Below are 17,981 nucleotides of genomic sequence, written 5' to 3' on the forward strand. Positions count from 1 at the left end.
TTGATTGCCTGACTTTCAAAAATTCAGAACGTTTCAATCCCATTTCACCATTCATAAGAAGTAATTTGGCCTTATAGAGTAAAGGAGAAGAGAGCTTTTCAATAGGCCACACCTCTGATTCCTGCTCCTCATGTTGAAGATGAGGAAACCGACGGCCATGATGATGCCTGCCGTTGCCAAGGTAGCGAGGACAACAAAGACAACAAGGGAAACACGGAGGAGAAGCGTCTCCTTCATCTGAACGTCAGCAGGTGGGCCGCCATCTACGACGAGAAAGTGTACAAGAACATGAATCTAACAAAAGCAGTGCATTGTAAAACATATGTAATTGTTTCATTCGCTTTCAATCTCATTGAGACACGTCTAAATATCCACTTTTTTTCAGAAAATACTTGCATAATTATATCAATATACAACAATATGTGAGTACAGTGTAACTATGCAATAAGAAGAAAACAAAAATAAAAATATTTTGAGAATTAAACTGATGGATAAGTTTGGGACGAATGCTAATATGATTTTTCAACCGTTCTTGTCTTAAACGTGGCAATCAATTTAATTTCAAAGGGATTTATCTTTCAACATTATTTTGAAAGGAATCTGAAGTTCAATTACTATGCTAATGATTATTGTTTTAATTAGGTCTTGATAAGGATCTTAAGCATATTATCTTGCCACGATCTTGTCACAATAGGGCTTACCTTTCCACTGGAATTCTGCACCCGTTGACAGGTTGAGCGAGTCCGTTATTGCGTAATATTCTGCTACTTTCACCATCTCTCCCTCTGCGATCAAGCCATGGAAAGAGATCGTTTTTTTTTGCAGTACAGAATAATATACTAAATTAAATGTAAACACTGTATCTAGCCGTGTTTGTCAGTATATGATTATGTGCACGTGTAATATCGGACGTCTTATCACAGGTTGTCGCCAAAAAGATCGCAAAAAAGTAAAATGCAATCTTCACATGCATGATTTAGATATGCTAATATAATCTCATAATTCATCATGAAAAGGTGAACTTATCTTTTGAGTGGCGTTTTTTTCCAAGGTATATGACAAACTGTATTCAATTCATGTCACATTGGAGGAAATAACCATCATAGTCCTATGTTTTGACACTATACAATCTTATGTAACGTCTACAAACGAATACGCCACATACTAATGAGTAATGATAACTAGAGTGTTTTATTGCATCATAGCCAGATCTCTTCCAATTCCGAATTTTATATAATTCATATATTAGATAAAAACATACTACAATGTGTTACCTTGAAGCTGTTTGTGCATAGTACAACCTAGACGTTCGCCCTCCCGAAATTGAACGACACCCTGAAGAAGGCAAAGCAAAACAAGGCAAAAACAACAATGAACTTTACAAAGACGAAACACATAGATGGTGACACACGTTATGTAGATAGCTCTTACATGCTCCAGTTCATCTCGGAACGGACCAATTGAAGCGACTTTCTTTGTAGCACCTCGTGGCATCAAGACAAAATACAACAAACGGGACACAGCTAAATATGCAAATTCATCAATTTCTTCCGTCGAGATGTTTTCATTGTAACTGCTTGACAAATTGTCCTACCTTGACGAAAATAAGTACTAAATTGATCAGTGTTTTAGTATAGCCATGATTAAAGAAATCTTCGGCGTACATACTGGAGCAGGATTCAAACCTACGACCTCCTGATCTATTAAACACGATCTATTCAATACTTATTTACGTCGATGTATGGCCATTTGTCAATCAGTTGCAGTTTATCATGTGTATGCATGTTAAACACCAACACGAGTACAAGAAATGATAATAAGAAGAAATGACGTGTAACGCTTAAATCATCGATTTCAACAACTTTTTTTTTTTTTTTGGTCATAGATAAGAACGTCAAAGATTAGGTTTACCGTGACTCCGGGGAAATTCGTCTCATTCATGGCCTTGCTAAAATGCGCCAGCATCTCCCGGTCATCGTACTCGAAATCGAAGAAGGCCTGTGTGTTGTTCTCCTTCTCGAACATCTTGATCACGTGATCGATAGCGAGGGCCATCACCCAGACGCCGTCGTAGGCGTAGCCATGGTAATCGGAGTAGTTGCCTGCTCGCTTTGCGTCGTAGAGGGCCTTGTATTCTAACGGAGTCTGCATTTTTTTTTTTAAGACAGGATGGTTCATCGAGTCAATTGTTAGGTTTAAACCTATTTTGCGCCAACGAGTAAAATTTGCACAAAATTTCACACATATGAACAAGATAGCACGCAGAGAGTTAAGTAGTACTAGTACGTGAGTCCTTTCCTCGTCTATTCTGAGTTCTGCTGGTCAAAGAGCGTGATAATATCCCACAATAACGGTCACAGTGACAATTATGAGGATGATTTTATAGAGTAAATGACGCTGTTGACAATTTACGATATCAGATCGTAATGCAATGCATCATTTTTCCCCCAGAAGTCCCTTATAATTCCATCATTATGTCATGCCAGGTACCATAATAAATGCATCACCGTCAAGGACGAGTAGATGCATAAAATGAACAAAATGATCTCTTAGCCCTTTGTATACTCTGAGTACCGACTGGTAGAGAAAAACGCATATAGCATTGCACACATTGTCAAAAGTTCCTGGTGCAAAAAAAAAGTGCGTGCGTCTATTTAAACTTTGAAAAGAATACGCCTTGAACAGCAGAATAACACTCTCGATAAGAGCAACATAATTATGATAAGAAACGAAACGACTTACCAGTCCAGAAATGGTCGTCTCCTCGCTGGCACTGAGCTGTAGGATGTCCGTTGCTATGTAACCTTTGACAGCCTCTTCCAATTCCTCGACCGAACACTTTGTGTTGTTGTCGGCTTTTCTCCACCACTTGGCTTTGTACCAGCCGGGAATAAGCCAAACGTGGCGGGCACCGTACATCTCCTGTTTATAGACCTGTTAGAAATTAAAAGTAGTTTACGCATTTGCAATGTATCAATGAATTCTAAGTGATGCAATGATGCAAGGATATCGTACTGATCTATTTTTTTTTCTAATGTAACTTTAAATCAGTATGTTATTTCAAACAATAAATCAGTATTGTGGGTGCATATCATTCAAATAACCTGCTTATTCTCCTTGACATCATTGGAAACTCGTTCTTAAAAGTGCGTAACTGCCATGTTCTATTTCGAATGAAACAATTTACACAGAATAAGGAACCGCCTTCTCCTTCATAATCCTCTCCTGTATAAATATAGCCCAACATTATTCACGTTATATGAAATATACTATCAATGCTTCAACTGAAGAATTATGAAATACTCAAATCAGTAGAGCCTAACCTATATTAATTGCTACCTGAAATAGATGAAAAGCCCACTTATTTGATATTAATGTGCGCATCTTATTCTGTACTACCTTGAACAACACGGAAAATACGAAAACGCTATCTCATAAGAATATTTCACATTATTTTGTTATCTATTTGTGATTATAGATACTTGATAATGTTGTTCATATAGTGAAATTCAATCAGACATTCAACTAAAAAAAAAAAACAATCAATATTCATGAAATAGATCTAGATTGTACGATCATCCTGCTTTCTTGACACGGAACGATCCATGTTTCACGCACCCCAACCCCTCCCCACCTGTCTAAGAGATGGTATGAATTGCATCAAACATGTGTAATTATTTGCATGGCTGAAAGTGTTTTTTTTTTTTTTTTTTTGCCGTCATCCTACTAACTTACCTCACAGAAGACTCTTCGTGCCATCTCCTCGTCGAAAAATCCCATGACAATACGAGCTCCGGCGCTCTAGGAGAAAACAAGAACTATGACCATTCAGGTTAATATTCTCTATTTTGTTAAATTGCCCCACTCTTTTTTTTCCTATTATTTTCGGGAGCATAACTAATACAAGCAGTGCTTTTGATTGTTTATAAGCTCCCCTACATTGTTTGTAACTACTTATCACCCATATATAGCAAATGTATCAGCTATCAGAATAAACGACCAAAAAAGAAAGAGAAAGAAAAGGTATATTATCATAAATGGTAACCATCATCATGAGTCAGTTAAGTTGCTTTTTGTTCTTGTGAACAAAATGTGAAAAAAAATCGAATCATCAATCAATCAATGACGACATCAGAACGGACAAGCTTCCTTTAAGAGGACAGTGTGTCATGTTTTCCACAGCAAATGCACAGTCTGACAGGCAGACAACAAGATACTGACAGAGAGACATACAAAATACATAGGTGACCCTGCACCTCAAAACAAACGAAAAGTCGCCAGACATGAATTCTTAGTTAAGACCATATTCTGAAAGAGCAGACTTTAAGCTTTAAAATGATGTATAACTGAAATCAAATGGACTCTCCTAACGTACCTAAATATTGGAAAGAAAGCACAAATTCAGGAAAAGTGTAAACTGAGAGAACAGGCTCTGAAGTACAGTGTCTATTCAAGCGCTTAATCTTTAACAAACCTTGCTGGCTGTGCGATGAATGGGACCAAAAAAAAAAAAAGAGGAAGTAAACCCCCAGAGTAACAACAATGAGGGGATTATCAGATTAAACTGAAATTAAGCATGCCTCATTAACACATTCTGTCCATAATTAATGCCAACTTTCAAAGCAGTAGCAGTATCGTTTTAAAAGTTATTAGAGTTGAAAGTGAAGAGTGTGGACAAGGTTTTTCAGAAATGAAAAAGGGATTCTAAAGACACACCTAATCACACTATTCTAACAAAAATGTTCGAGATAAACTGCTAAAAAAAACCACACTTTCCTGCCCGTTTTATGATACCAAATTTTAGCATAATGTAAAAGAATACCCACTCTTTCAGAAAATATAAAAAAAGTCAAGTTCGGCTAGGTTGACCCATTTCACTTATTTTCAGTCCTCACGCAAAATCAGTGTGTGCGACTTTATGTTCGTTTTGAGGTGCACGGTCACAAATGCACAGTCTGACAGTCAGATAACAAGATACTGACAGAGAGACATACAAAATACATAGAGACAAAGAGACACGGGCAAACACATCACCCTGCAGGGTCTCTTAACCAAGGTACCCCATGTTAGAAAATATTTTAAGCTCGAAGGTGCCAGTACAAAGTGTATTCCTCCAGAGTCTTAAATTGCGCAATGAATGATGAAGCAAAGGAAATAAAGTGGTCGGAATAAATTTTGTAATGCTACAAGAAACGGGGGGTTTGTTGGTGGCGGGAATTGAAATACTCATATTTACATCCCGTGGGTAATTACGGTAAGAGGGAGAGTGAAAGCGAAAGGAAGAGAGAGGGAAAGAGAAAGAGAGCAGGAGATTATGCTGAACCAAGCTCATTTTTTCAATCGTCTTCCGATCTATTTTCCCACAAAAAAAAAAATTAAAATTAATTCATGTATAGATTTTTTTTTCTCAATCTATTCTTTTCATATCATGGACTCCCATCTCCAACAAAATAGCCATGCAATTCGAAACTCCGATGAACACGATAGACATGCGTACTTTGACTTGTTTGACCGCCGCTTGTGGGTCATCGGCAAATGTTGCCTCGACCACGGTATGGACCCCGTTATCATCCGCCATCTTGACCTGTTTACTCTGGGCCTGATGTTCGATGGACGAGAGTGCACATAAGGAGCGAATGAATGAAGAATCAACAGTAATCATCGGACACATGTGCATTGAACATAATTAACAATTTATAACAAAATCATATCAATACATGAACTACTGTATGGGAGAATGATTGAAACAAAACACACGAAAATTAATGAACAAACGAACGAACGAATGAATAAATAAATGCATGAGAATGAATCTGTAAGGATATGTGTTAAATGGGCATTTTTAAAAAGAAACATGCCCATCATTTGATGGCATTTTTTATTTACGTTTTACACCCTGCTTCTGTTATCAAACAATTTTTTAATGTGTTAGCGTTTAGAGTGACAGTGTGTCCTTTGTTTGCTTTGCTTTTACCAACACATTATTGATGGCGAAGTTACATCAAATTATGAAACTTTCATCAACGTCATAGTTGAATTGTTTTCACCGGAGACCAGTCCCATGGAGGGTATTACTCTTGGTTTATGGATTTCAGAGGGAGACTGTTATTATTTGTAGTTATAATCATATGATTTTCGTAATTTGTGTCCGGTGTATCTTTTTTTCTTATTATATCATCACTTTATACATAAAAGTGCACGGCAAGGACACGATACAGCGATTATTGTATAAAAGTTAAACAAAATAAAGTTAAAGATAAAATTTGGATGTGATTATCATACGTAGGAGTATCGAGGTGTATCCTGGTGAATTGTTGCGATGCTGGTCCAGTTGAACAGCTGGAACAGTCGAACCCTGGCCGCACCGATGTCGGTCTCAGACGGGACGGTACGGAAGAAGTGCGGGTACTTGTCCCGCTGTGAGAGGGATGGTGTAGTGTCGGCGTAGGAGAGCTGGAATTATAGGTAAACAATTAGTATCATTCAATTAAGCGTTTCGAATGACACATTTTCCTACACTGTGGCAGGGGCGAAATTCGTAATATAAGCAATCAATAAAACAAACATACAAACAGACAAACCCTACAGTCTCAATAGTTTAACCGAAGTTGAGGTTGATTAACTGATGAAGACGTTCATGTTTGTGAGTGTGTGTGTGTGTGTGTGTGGAGGCTGGAGGGGGGGGGGGGCATGGACCTCATGCTAAGATGTTCTTTTTTATTCTATTAAAATTTCATAAGTGGGTATACTGATAATCGCTGGGGACAAAAGGGATATATGCAAATATCTCAATAAGAATAATGATGACTGAAGTAAGGACAAAATGTACCAGTAGAGATACCATGGACTATTTGTGACCCTGCACCACAAAACAGACAAAAAGTCACCAGACATGACATCTTAGTTAAGAGCATATTCTGAAAGAGCAGAATTTTAGCTTTAAAATGATGTATGACTCAAATCAAATGGACTCTCCTTACCCATCTAATTATAGGAAAGGAAGCACACACTCAGGAAAAGTGTAAACTGAGAAAAGAGGCTCTGAAGTGCAGTGTCTATTCAAGCGATTAATCTTTACCAAGCCGTGCTGGCTGTGCAATGAATGGGACAAAAAACAGGATGTAAACCACCAGAGTAACAACAGTGAAGGGATTATCAGATTAAACTGAAATCGATCATGCCTTATTAATATGTTCTGTCCTTAATTAATGCCAACTTTCAAAGCAGTAGCACCATCCTTTCAAAAGTTATAGAGCTTGAAAGTGAAGAGTGTGTACAAGGTTTTTAAGAAATGAAAACGGGACTCTCAAGACACACTTAATCACACTATTCTGCCAAATAATGTTCCAGAAAAATTGCTAAAAACGCACATTCCTGTCCGTTTTATGATCCCACGTTTTAGCATAATGTAGAAGAAGACTTGTTCTTTCAGAAAATATGAAAAAGTCAAGATCGGCTCTGTGAAACCAATTCACCTATTTTCAGTCCTCACACAAAATCAGTGTGTGCGACTTTTTGTTCGTTTTGTGATGCACGGTCACATTTATCCTGAGTGTCATAGTTCGAGGCGCTAGAGGGAATCAGTTAATGCGCCCCTATAATCACTTATTTTTATGCATTAATCATTACACATCAATTATTTTCTATCATGAGAGTAAAATAATCTGTCGAATATAAGTTCTCCTCAAATATGACAGTCATCGAACAATGCATCATTGTGTCTATTCTTTGCTTTTAATATGTCCGCGCTTTTGTAGTTTTTCTGGTATATGTACCCAATCCTTATATTCACAATATCATTCAAGGGTGCGTATTACTACTCCTATACGTCCTGGAAATCTGTTTGCTTGTGTCCACGATGGCGTGTTTTTTTTTCTTCTTCTTTTTTTTTTTCGTTCTTTCCTGTTATTTCATTTCTTGTCAGTTGACATTGGTTTCTTCGATTTTGTTTCATATATTTGTTTGTAGTTTCATGAAGCCATTATTTGCTTTTTATGTATATATTTCTGAGGGTCCCATATCGTACAAGCTTGGCTTTTTAGTGGGACCCTCCATTTCCATTACCATTCGTGTAATATGCATATGTATATACCTTATAAATGCAATTATATGTCGTTACTCATCATCACATGTATCTTGTTGATGTACGTTTATCGAAATTACTACAATTTTGTTTTGTTTATGCATTGAATATAATTTCTCCTGTTTATTTAATGGAAATGAAAATAAAGTTGAACTTGAACTTGAACTTGACATAAAATCTAATTTCATACACAACGACGTTGCTGTCTTTTTGAGATTGTAATAAACCTATCGTAATGTGATCTTAAAAGTGATTTTGGATTGGAGTGAAATTCGTTTTTTTTTCTTTTTTTTTAACTGCAGACGGAGTTAATCTGTTCCTCACGTCGGGAATGACATGCTACTTTAAAGGCTTTCGATGTTGCTGTTGTTCAAAATGTCAAACAACAAATTATAACTGAAAGAATGGAATTGCGGGATTAGGAATTGCGTAGGTGTGCTACTCAGAGTAAGTCGGAAACAGTTATGATGACTGTGACTAATCTCGATAAACAGACTGGCTTATGATAGGCGTGGACATAGTACCAACCTAGACAAATCTAATAGTGAAATGATTACTATAACCAGATTGATAAGTTGATATATACTGCATGGATATCAAATAATGCTTGTTATGACCAAGGTTTCAACAAGGTAAAGAGAAAGAGAGAGGGAGTAGACCAAAATAAGATAGAGAGAAGGAGATGATGAAAAGGCGTAATATTGCAAACCTATTGGTGTTCGTAGTTCTTACCTGGACGAGATTCCACCAATGAACGGATGTGGCGATGGGTGACGTCACACTCGGACACGCCCCTCCAAACACCATAAACTTTCTCGGTGGTCTTGCCATAGACTCAAAGAAAGCCTTCAGCCCTGTCGCCATGTCACACTACATCGAGATTGGGAAAGAGAGAGAGAGAGAGAGAGAGAGGGGGGGGGGGGGGAACAAAGAATGAAAGATGAGTATATCAATACTTTTGGTTAACTCTTTCTCTGTCAAAGCTCAAAAGGAACTTTTGGCAGTGTGTGCGATGTTAAGAGATTTTCTTCTATTCTTTGTGCGCTAAGATTTACACTCAGCGCACAAGGAGTCGAAAGTGTGTTTACTGTACGTTGTGACAGTTAGAGAAGGAAGCAAGTTTTACTAAGAGATAGAGCGAGCAAAGAGACTTGGTAAAATTGATAGAAGAGGAATGCTTTTTTAACCACACCCATCAGAGCCGGCGGAAGCGTTTTCAATAGTGGGGGGGGGGGGGGGGAGGGGGGACACTTCCGGATTTCATGAGCTAACAAGGGAAAAAAAGGTCCTCAGCTCATCTCTCCAATTCCACTTCCGGGGTTCCTCAGCTGACAAGCAAGCAAAAAAACAAAAGTCCTTTGCTCATCAGGGCTTCCGGGTTTCTTCAGCTGAAAAAAAAAAAAAAAATGTCTTCAGCTCATCTTTCTCCTTACACTGCCGGGTTTCTTCAGCTGACAAGCAAAAAAAAAAAAGGTCTTCAGCGGAAAAAAAAAAAAAAAAAAACATAACCTTACCGCGCTCACACTTCAAGATCTCTATCTATTTCTCTTTTAGTGACACCTACGGACTTCCGGGCTCAAAAAAAAAGTTGGGGGAGGGGGGGGGTGGCCCAAAGTGGTGACACCTTATTCCTTTGTATGGTGCACAAAAAGTGGGAGGGGGGCGAGCCTAGGCTCTCTAGAAGTAAACCTTGCATAAAGCTGCGCGTTGATTTTGTTTGTTTTTGTTTCGTTTTATTATGTTTTGTCTATTGCCAGCTTGTGTGAATCTCATTATTGCAAAGATGTGTATGCTGACTCCATTCTGAAAAGAAATGAATATTGGTATGAATGGACGGACGACTGATGAATGAGATGGTGGGATCATGTTTCCGGAAAGACTGGCCTGGAAATTGAATTAACCTGTCGATGCATCCAAACGCTTATTCTGCCAATAAATTGAATCAGGGATGAATGTAGATCGAGGCCGCGAAGTAAATCGTACGAGTCATTACGTCTTATTATGGTCACATACATTACAATCCAATAAACATTAGTCAAATAAATTGAAATTGAATTAACTTTACTGAGACAGATTACAAGCGAATCAGTACACTCATTTCACGTGTGCATATTGGCATCATTGACTGTAATGGATAGGAAATGGTGAAAGCTCAGTGCTAAAACATTCAGGGCTAAGACATGTACGTATGAAGTCAAACATCAAGACAAACACAAACACAAACACAAACAACAACAACAACAACAAAACAAAACAAATACAAATGAGAAAGAAAGAATTTCAAGGTAACTGAACAAAGCTTTGATGTAATACTCTAGTTGAATGTGAAGAACTAGCGATTTAAATTATTATTTTGTATACTTCTGCTTGTTTGTTGTTGTTCTGTGTGTGTGTGTGTGTGTGTGTGTGTCCATCTAACTGACCTTTACGTCTGAATCGACCCGAGTTGAGAAGACATGATAATCATTGATAATGCAATACACACTTTTATTTTGTTTTTAATCATGTACATTGTAATTCATATAGTGAAAGAAAATTAATTTATGTATGAAGTTATGATGCAGAAAGAAAATCGAATAAGCAAACAACTTAACGAGCACGCAAGCTTTGAGATTTGATTCAAAGTAACCAAACTTTCTATTATTAATCTCAGGCATAGGTGAGCAATGAATATTATAAAAGAAAAATGGTCAATGGCACTTCTGGCAAATCCTGACTCTACCATTTTCACCCTAGCCCCACCGAACCCCGTATATGCCAAGCATAATCCCCAAGGAGCAAGACAAATCTGGCGGACTAACATTATTTCTTTTTTACCATGATTATCTCTCTCTCTCTCTCTCTCTCTACCTCGTTCATGTTCCTCTCTTACTTTCTCTCCCACTCATCTTCTATTTAATCCTTCGCTAGTTCTCTGACAATTACCACAGCAGGTATATTTCTTCGACTAAAGTAGTTTGTCTATGTAGATGTCCCTTAGGTAGACAGCCGGCGATTTGGAATTATTGCAGTCGGGGGTATAAAGGTCATTGCCCCTGGTGAGGAGGTTGCAATTTAAGATTTGGTGAGCCCTGTAATGAGCTTCCAGAGCCCGCGAGATAGTGTGGCGTCTCGGCAGATTGAGATGAGAAAGAGAATGAAAAAAAAAGGGGGGTAGAAAACAACAACAACATCAATAAAATAATGGTCAACCTATCATGTCAACGAGGCTAAAGAAATAATATCACCTATGTCAATAAACAAACAAGGGTCCGAGAAATTAATTACAGTAAAATTCCTCGTCTGGACTTCGTAAGGCAACATAATTATCGGAGAGTAAGGAGAGAGAATGAATTGGGAATAGGGGATGAGAGAGAAGATACCGGGGAGAGGGAGGAAGAGAGGAAGAGATAGGAGATAGAGAGAGAGAGAGAGAGAGAGAGAGAGAGAGAGAGAGAGAGGTTGGTTGGAGAGGGAGAAAGCACAGACAGGAAATGATAGAGAGATTAGAAAGAAGGTGTGTCACTTATTTAAGTAATTAAAGATGGCGCAGGACAAATATTTTGATAAGCTACCAAGGAACAAATCTTGTCTACGTCTTTTTAAGACCTTTGGTTAAAACAACGAAATCATACATGAATCGCCATTCTTTGAACACAAAGATAATAATACTCGGTAGATGGCAGTGAAAGAAACATGAAAGAAAGGTGTAATTATAGTAAAAACGAAAGACGTTGTGATACATTGAGTAATTCCCCAGAACGTGAGAAGTATTTTTCGAAAGATATGCCATGACATATTATTTATGTATGTATTACAATTAACATATAAATGAATCTGTTCATGTTGGTTGTGTTGTTGAAAATGTAATAAAACGAAATGAAATGAATAAAGATATTTCATGATATCATGCTAACAAGGGGATACATAAGGCGTTAGTCTAGACGAACCAAGGGATTAGTCACCAGCTACGTGTGTGAGTGAAATGTTAAAATATTGTACGTGCTTTGTGATGCTTCTCCAAGCCTCTCAATTTGAAACTAAACTAATACCTGACAATGCCCCTACATATTTTTCTTCCATCTCAACTTCCTTTCAACCTGTTTTCCTACACAAATCAATTTCTCTCCACCCGCTACCGTACATCTTTACAGGTGTTATTTGATCGAATAATACCGGAAGCACCACTCTTCAAAACAGTGCACACTTTCTATTGAAAGTATGTCTACACATATAACGTAGGTTTAAAAAAGAAGGAACAATTATCTCGATTTTCTTTGAAGCTGCTTTGTTATGAATTTATAGAAACATTTCAAGGGCAGGATAAGGTATTTCGATAAAAGCAAACAGCACATCAGGACGAGCAATATGGATCCATATATCTAATTAGTCCTCTGAATTGAATTTCACAACTTTCGAGGAGAAAAAAAGAAAAGGGTTAATCTAAAATAGGTTTTCCACATACGAAATGTCATTTCTGCAAAAAGTTGTCATCCTAACATCTTTTATCAAAATGTTGCCATGACCTCATGTTTGTACCGATTCCTTTTGTCATTTCCAGTCTTTCTATATCTTGAATAGATATGAATTTACCATTTTAGAGAGTGTGTTGGAACTGTGCACCAACCAATGCTCACTGCAGTAAAGCATGCGATTAAATTAATCGTATTTGAAAACGTAAAGGAAACACAAATTCTCTGCAAAAGGTCGCTTGTGCCATTGATATTGTAATTTTAGTAATGCAATGTCTCCCTATCATAATTGTGTATGAAAACATACTACGTTATTTTTATCTTCATAAGGTATCCACCGATGTCAACAGATGCCGCACTCAATATATGTTGTAATAAGAACGTTTGGTGCTTTTTTACATATTAGTAAAGTTATCAAAATATTCTGATTGTGTTTTTTGTTCATCAGCAGCTTTAATGCGAAACATTTCAAGTCGCTAAGTCCGGACAGTTGTATTGATTATGACATTTAAATAAAGGGTGTTGATTATAGAGAATGTTAAGTGAGATATAATTGTGTTTCTATAAGAATTACGGAAAGACTTTAGTGAAACAAATTTGGTATTGTCAGGCTTTTGTTTGATCTTCAGAATTATTTATTTGATTATGTTTGATGTTTTGTCTACTTTATGCGTGCAAATGAAAATGTTGACGTTTTTTTTTTGTTGTCTCAAATACGGATGAATGTTCTTTGAAAGAAACCAAAAATGCATTTAGATCTGTTATACATATTTTGAAATAACCAGATTTGTATCTTTAAGTATATCTGAAGTAATAAACACGCGGACCTCTCATGGTTTTCACGAGATCGCACTTATTATACACTAGTAGACGCACTTTGGCGCGAAAAGGCTCCAAGGGTTCCACGGAGTTCTACTCAAGAGCTATCCAGGCACGGTTCGCATTTCCACACGGGTTCGGCAGACGGCTTTCACTCGAGACAGGAGCGGTAACGTGATCGACGCCAATCACCGTAGGCGGCGCTATAATTGGTGTATCAGATACTCTTGAATAAGTTATGACGTGCTTGAGAATAATGCGTCCTGCAACACGAGGTAATTCTGTCTTCCATAGATGGCTGCACTTTTATGTATTAGATATCCATGGACATGTGGATTGATGAATGCCCCCCCCCCAAAAAAAAAAGATAAATAACTACAGCAAAAACACTTAAACAACAACAAAGAGGTAAAGTGCTGATGTCACTATCCTAATATACGTCTGAGACACACTTAAAGGGGCAGTCCAGACGATTTTTCATGATTTCACACAGTGTAGTACATAAATCGAAAACTCCATGTATAGATTAATTTTGTATATTTATTTTGGCTCTTGAGCAGAGAAATAATACTTTGAAAAACCTTAAACAAATTACACTGAACAGGGATGATGACATAGGAGGTTCACATATTTCAGAAATGTAGCAGTATAATTCCATTACAATACCGCTTGCTTGGAAGTTCACCTGTGTATAATCTATGCATGCCTTCTTCTTTTGTTCTGCTTCCCTGAGCCCCAACTCATGCATTCTTATGGTGACTCTGCCATGTCATCACCCTTGTTCATTGCAATTTGTTCTAAATTTTGAAAATATTCTTATTCTTCATCTCAATTATCATAAATTCTGAAACTCTGTCCTCAGTATCACTAACTTATAGTTGTTTAAATATAAAAAAATCTGAAAATCATCCGGAGGTCTCCTTTGAAACTTGTACCAATTCTAACTCCCATACTGCAAAGAAGGATTAAAAGACTGGCATCAATTCAACTGGCAGGGAGGTCTAAGAAGGGACCGTACTCAGCGGGTCTACTTATTTGACATTGATTTATCTGTCTTTTTGACCACTATCTTATTCTCCCTCAATCCATCTTTCCCTGTCTATCCATCCATCAGATCTATATATATATCTATCTATCTATCTATCTATCTATTTGTCCATTTGTTTCACACACACACGCACACACATGTCCATCATGGTTTCCTCTTCTGTTTTACAGAATGAAAAATACATCATAACGATTATATTTTGCAAGTCCGCGGACTCTCATAGCGCTAGAATCCCCTAAATGTATACAACATGTCCTTATAATTTACGTTGCTGGAAGAATGTGCACGTTGATATGCTAGGACTGATGACGGAAGGAATGTTCAGTATACAACTATTCCCGGAAATATGACGCAGTTGACATGGAGTGGATTATATTACGAGGAATTGTAATCATCTACGCAGACGTTGAGGACAGATATCCGGGGACCAATAGATTTTAACAGATTATTCTATACATTTAAAGTGTACAAAAGTTAGGGTAAGTCAGCAGTGATTGTATTGTTGCTATGTATGTTAGAGAACGTACAGCTACATATTATGTAGCTGTAGACACGACGGAGATGAGATGGGCATATCTATAAGATATAGAATATAAGCATATGACAAGTGTGATCAGTTCTATGCATATATGCATATCTGTAATAACACATTCTAGTGAACAAGCCGCATATGCCATTATTTGTACATGTATAACATGATTACAATCATACGGCTTTGTATGTACATGAAAGCGAAGGAGCGAAGAAACATATTCGAGGCCGCTCTACTAAAGCAGATGATGCCAGGGGAAGGAACAAGCTCACTAATTCTCTTAGGTCTTCCCCTTACTCTCTCAAACGTTTGATTGGATTTATTCGTGTAATCCAATAAACCGATTAAATTTGATTGCGACTCTGCGGAAATGGAAATATGTATATCGTACCAGGAAGATGCCTTCAGATTTAAACTTCCATTTCAACGGACAACTGATGAAAAGAAAAAAAAAAATGATTGGATTTTTTTTTTTGCGACATACCGACTCCAAAAATGCATGGATATCGATGATGTTGTTGTTGTTATCATTATTATTATTATTATTATGGGTACTAACGCAGCTATTCTACTCTTTCTATTCAAAGCACGAAGTCATTGCTTTACACGACGACAATCACAAGCACACACACACACACACACACACACACACACACACACACACACACACACACAGTTACACACAGAAAGAGAGAACGAGGTGTCCGTCCAGGAACCAACACCACCTCCTCCCCCATCCCCCACCCTGTTTGTTCTGTTTGTCTTACAACATTATTTCAGGCTACAAACGATTCTCTTTCAAGGAGAAATAAAGAGAATAAGAACAACAACACACGGAGACGGAAGAAGGAAAAGGAAGAGCTGAGAGGCAAAAGTCAGCTGGGAAAAAAAAGAAGAGGGAGAGAGAAGGGAAAGACATAAATGAGGAGAGAGAGAGAGAGAGAGAGAGGAAGGGATGGAGATGGGGTGCGAGAGTCTGATTAAAGAAAACGACAGTGAAGCGTATGAGCAGTTGCCATAGAGCGGGGAAGAAGCAGACAAGGAATAATAAGAACAACAACAACAAGAGACAGGTCTCTGCAGTTCAAATGCGCGCTGAAATCTTTAGCTGTAAATAATGGTCATTTGAATTCAAAAACATTCCAACAGCACTCAGGCGCGGAGCCTTTCGATCGCATTTCTGACACTGCATGTATCGATAGGCGCAGAGAAGTCCATATCGCCTGCGGCGGGGGAAAAAAGCACAAAGAAAAAAAAAATGCGCGAATTCAGCTCGCCCGAATAATGTCAACACAGTCAGGATCGATGAACTCTAGACGACTCTGACTGTTGCATTCTGTTGCTCGGGAATATTACAGTCGCTGGCCCAGGACGAGTAATTCCCCGCTCGTTTACAATTTGCTTGTTAATGTTTCACACGAGACAGATTAAACATTTACATTCCCTTCCTCTCAGAAGTGAGGCCCGGCAAGCAAGTCAATTTTGGACGCGACTACACAACAGGTTTACTGCAGTCGAGCGATATTACAACGCTTGGTGACATCGGATGCTGAAACATACTGCAATCATGTGCTAACATATTCCTACGCGCTTACATTAACGTTACAGTCGAGTGCCTTCTTTTTTTCCAACGTTTATATATTCTCCACGTACTGTGATAGCTCTATGTGCCAGATTTGCTGTGTAGCATGCAATGCGAGTATATCTCAATATTACAGGATGCCACGGTATCTCAATTTCAAGCTTTATGCTTCGGAATTCCAAACGCGCTGATGCGTACCGATGGCTTCACATGCGCACGCGCAGTCAGGTGATGCGGAACGGCGGACGGGCAGGATGTTTGTTTATTTTTGTATGCTTTAGCTTGAACTTTACTCAAGTAGGTAAAAAGAATAATCCAGACCAATCACAAATAATTCGCAACGTGTTCTTCAGTGTCAACCGTTGCCTATTCATTCTCGAACATGCTGGTGAAATTATATTCAGGCGTGATATGAATTCAAATCGTATCTTCATTTGAATTGATAAACATGGTCGCATTTGTGTTTACAGCATGGTCATGGTCGTTGCGCTTGATATAGGCTTGACCAACACGTCTCATAAAGCAAGGGAATGCAAAGGGATATTACACACATGAAGAGTAGATATATTTAGGTAGTATATTCTCAAAATATCGCAATTTAAGAATGTTCTTTTTGATCATGCCATCATTCTTAGTAAATTGTGATATAGCTTCACAGTATTGTCATTTAAGTATGTATTCTTATTGTTCGTGTGTTTGTAGTCTATGTGTGTGTGTGAGAGAGAGAGAAAGAGAGAGAGTGTGTGTGTGTGTTTGCGTGACGTTGGGTAGGTGTAAAGTTGTCACTATACTTGCCAGCCTGAATTTCGGCCATTAAAGTACTACTACTTTTACTACTACTAGTACTACTACTACTACTACTACTACTACTACTAATAATAATAATAATAATAATGATAATAATGATAAAAATAACAATAGTAATCATCATATTTCTTTTTGGATTTTCTTCCGTCTTCCGGTAAAATACTTCTGTATTAATTTTTTTCTTGTTTTTGTTTTATTTTACTCACTCTGTCATTATAATGTGAAACCTATAGTAATCAGGCCGTTATCAAGCCACACGTGAGAACAATAATATGCACATAGCTTAAGGAGGAGTAGAAAAGAAGAGCTAGCAAAAGGTAGGCCTATGGAAGGATATAAAGAAAAAAATAGAATAAAGGGAGAACAAAGTTAATTTGATATTAAAAGAAAGAAAAACAACAAAAGGGAGGAAGACAAAGAAAGAAAGGAAAAAACAAATAATGAAATAAAGAAAGAAAGAAGAAAGAAAGAAAAAGAAAAGAAAGAAAGAAAAAGAAAAGAAAGAAAATAGAAAGAAAAACAGGAAGAAAAAGAAGGGGAAACAAGAAATACCCTACACTTCAGCCTTCTGCCTCTGCTCGCCCAACGGGCACGCTGTATATGAATAATTGACGGCGAACCAACCGTGGAGTTTACATCGCATTAAACAAAAACCACCG

General features: G+C 37.7%; 1 protein-coding gene across 1 annotated transcript in view; it reads right to left on the reverse strand.

The window, feature by feature from the left end:
• The window catches only part of LOC139743836 (gamma-aminobutyric acid type B receptor subunit 2-like), a 168,067-nt gene that overhangs the window by 27,156 nt on the left and 122,930 nt on the right, over positions 1 to 17,981 (reverse strand). The window contains exons 2-10 of the mRNA XM_071654292.1: positions 8,816 to 8,953; positions 6,283 to 6,453; positions 5,498 to 5,599; positions 3,736 to 3,801; positions 2,743 to 2,934; positions 1,912 to 2,145; positions 1,275 to 1,335; positions 702 to 785; positions 113 to 263 (exon numbers count right to left, since the gene is read on the reverse strand). Of these exons, the coding sequence (XP_071510393.1) occupies positions 113 to 263; positions 702 to 785; positions 1,275 to 1,335; positions 1,912 to 2,145; positions 2,743 to 2,934; positions 3,736 to 3,801; positions 5,498 to 5,599; positions 6,283 to 6,453; positions 8,816 to 8,947 (1,193 nt within the window). The 5' untranslated portion in view covers positions 8,948 to 8,953. The remainder of the gene's footprint in view (positions 1 to 112; positions 264 to 701; positions 786 to 1,274; positions 1,336 to 1,911; positions 2,146 to 2,742; positions 2,935 to 3,735; positions 3,802 to 5,497; positions 5,600 to 6,282; positions 6,454 to 8,815; positions 8,954 to 17,981) is intronic.

This window comes from Diadema antillarum, unplaced genomic scaffold, assembly GCF_040938485.1.
Source record: "Diadema antillarum isolate AM-2024a unplaced genomic scaffold, OU_Dant_1.0 seq00001111_RagTag, whole genome shotgun sequence".
In the NCBI taxonomy this organism is placed as follows: Eukaryota; Metazoa; Echinodermata; class Echinoidea; order Diadematoida; family Diadematidae; genus Diadema; species Diadema antillarum.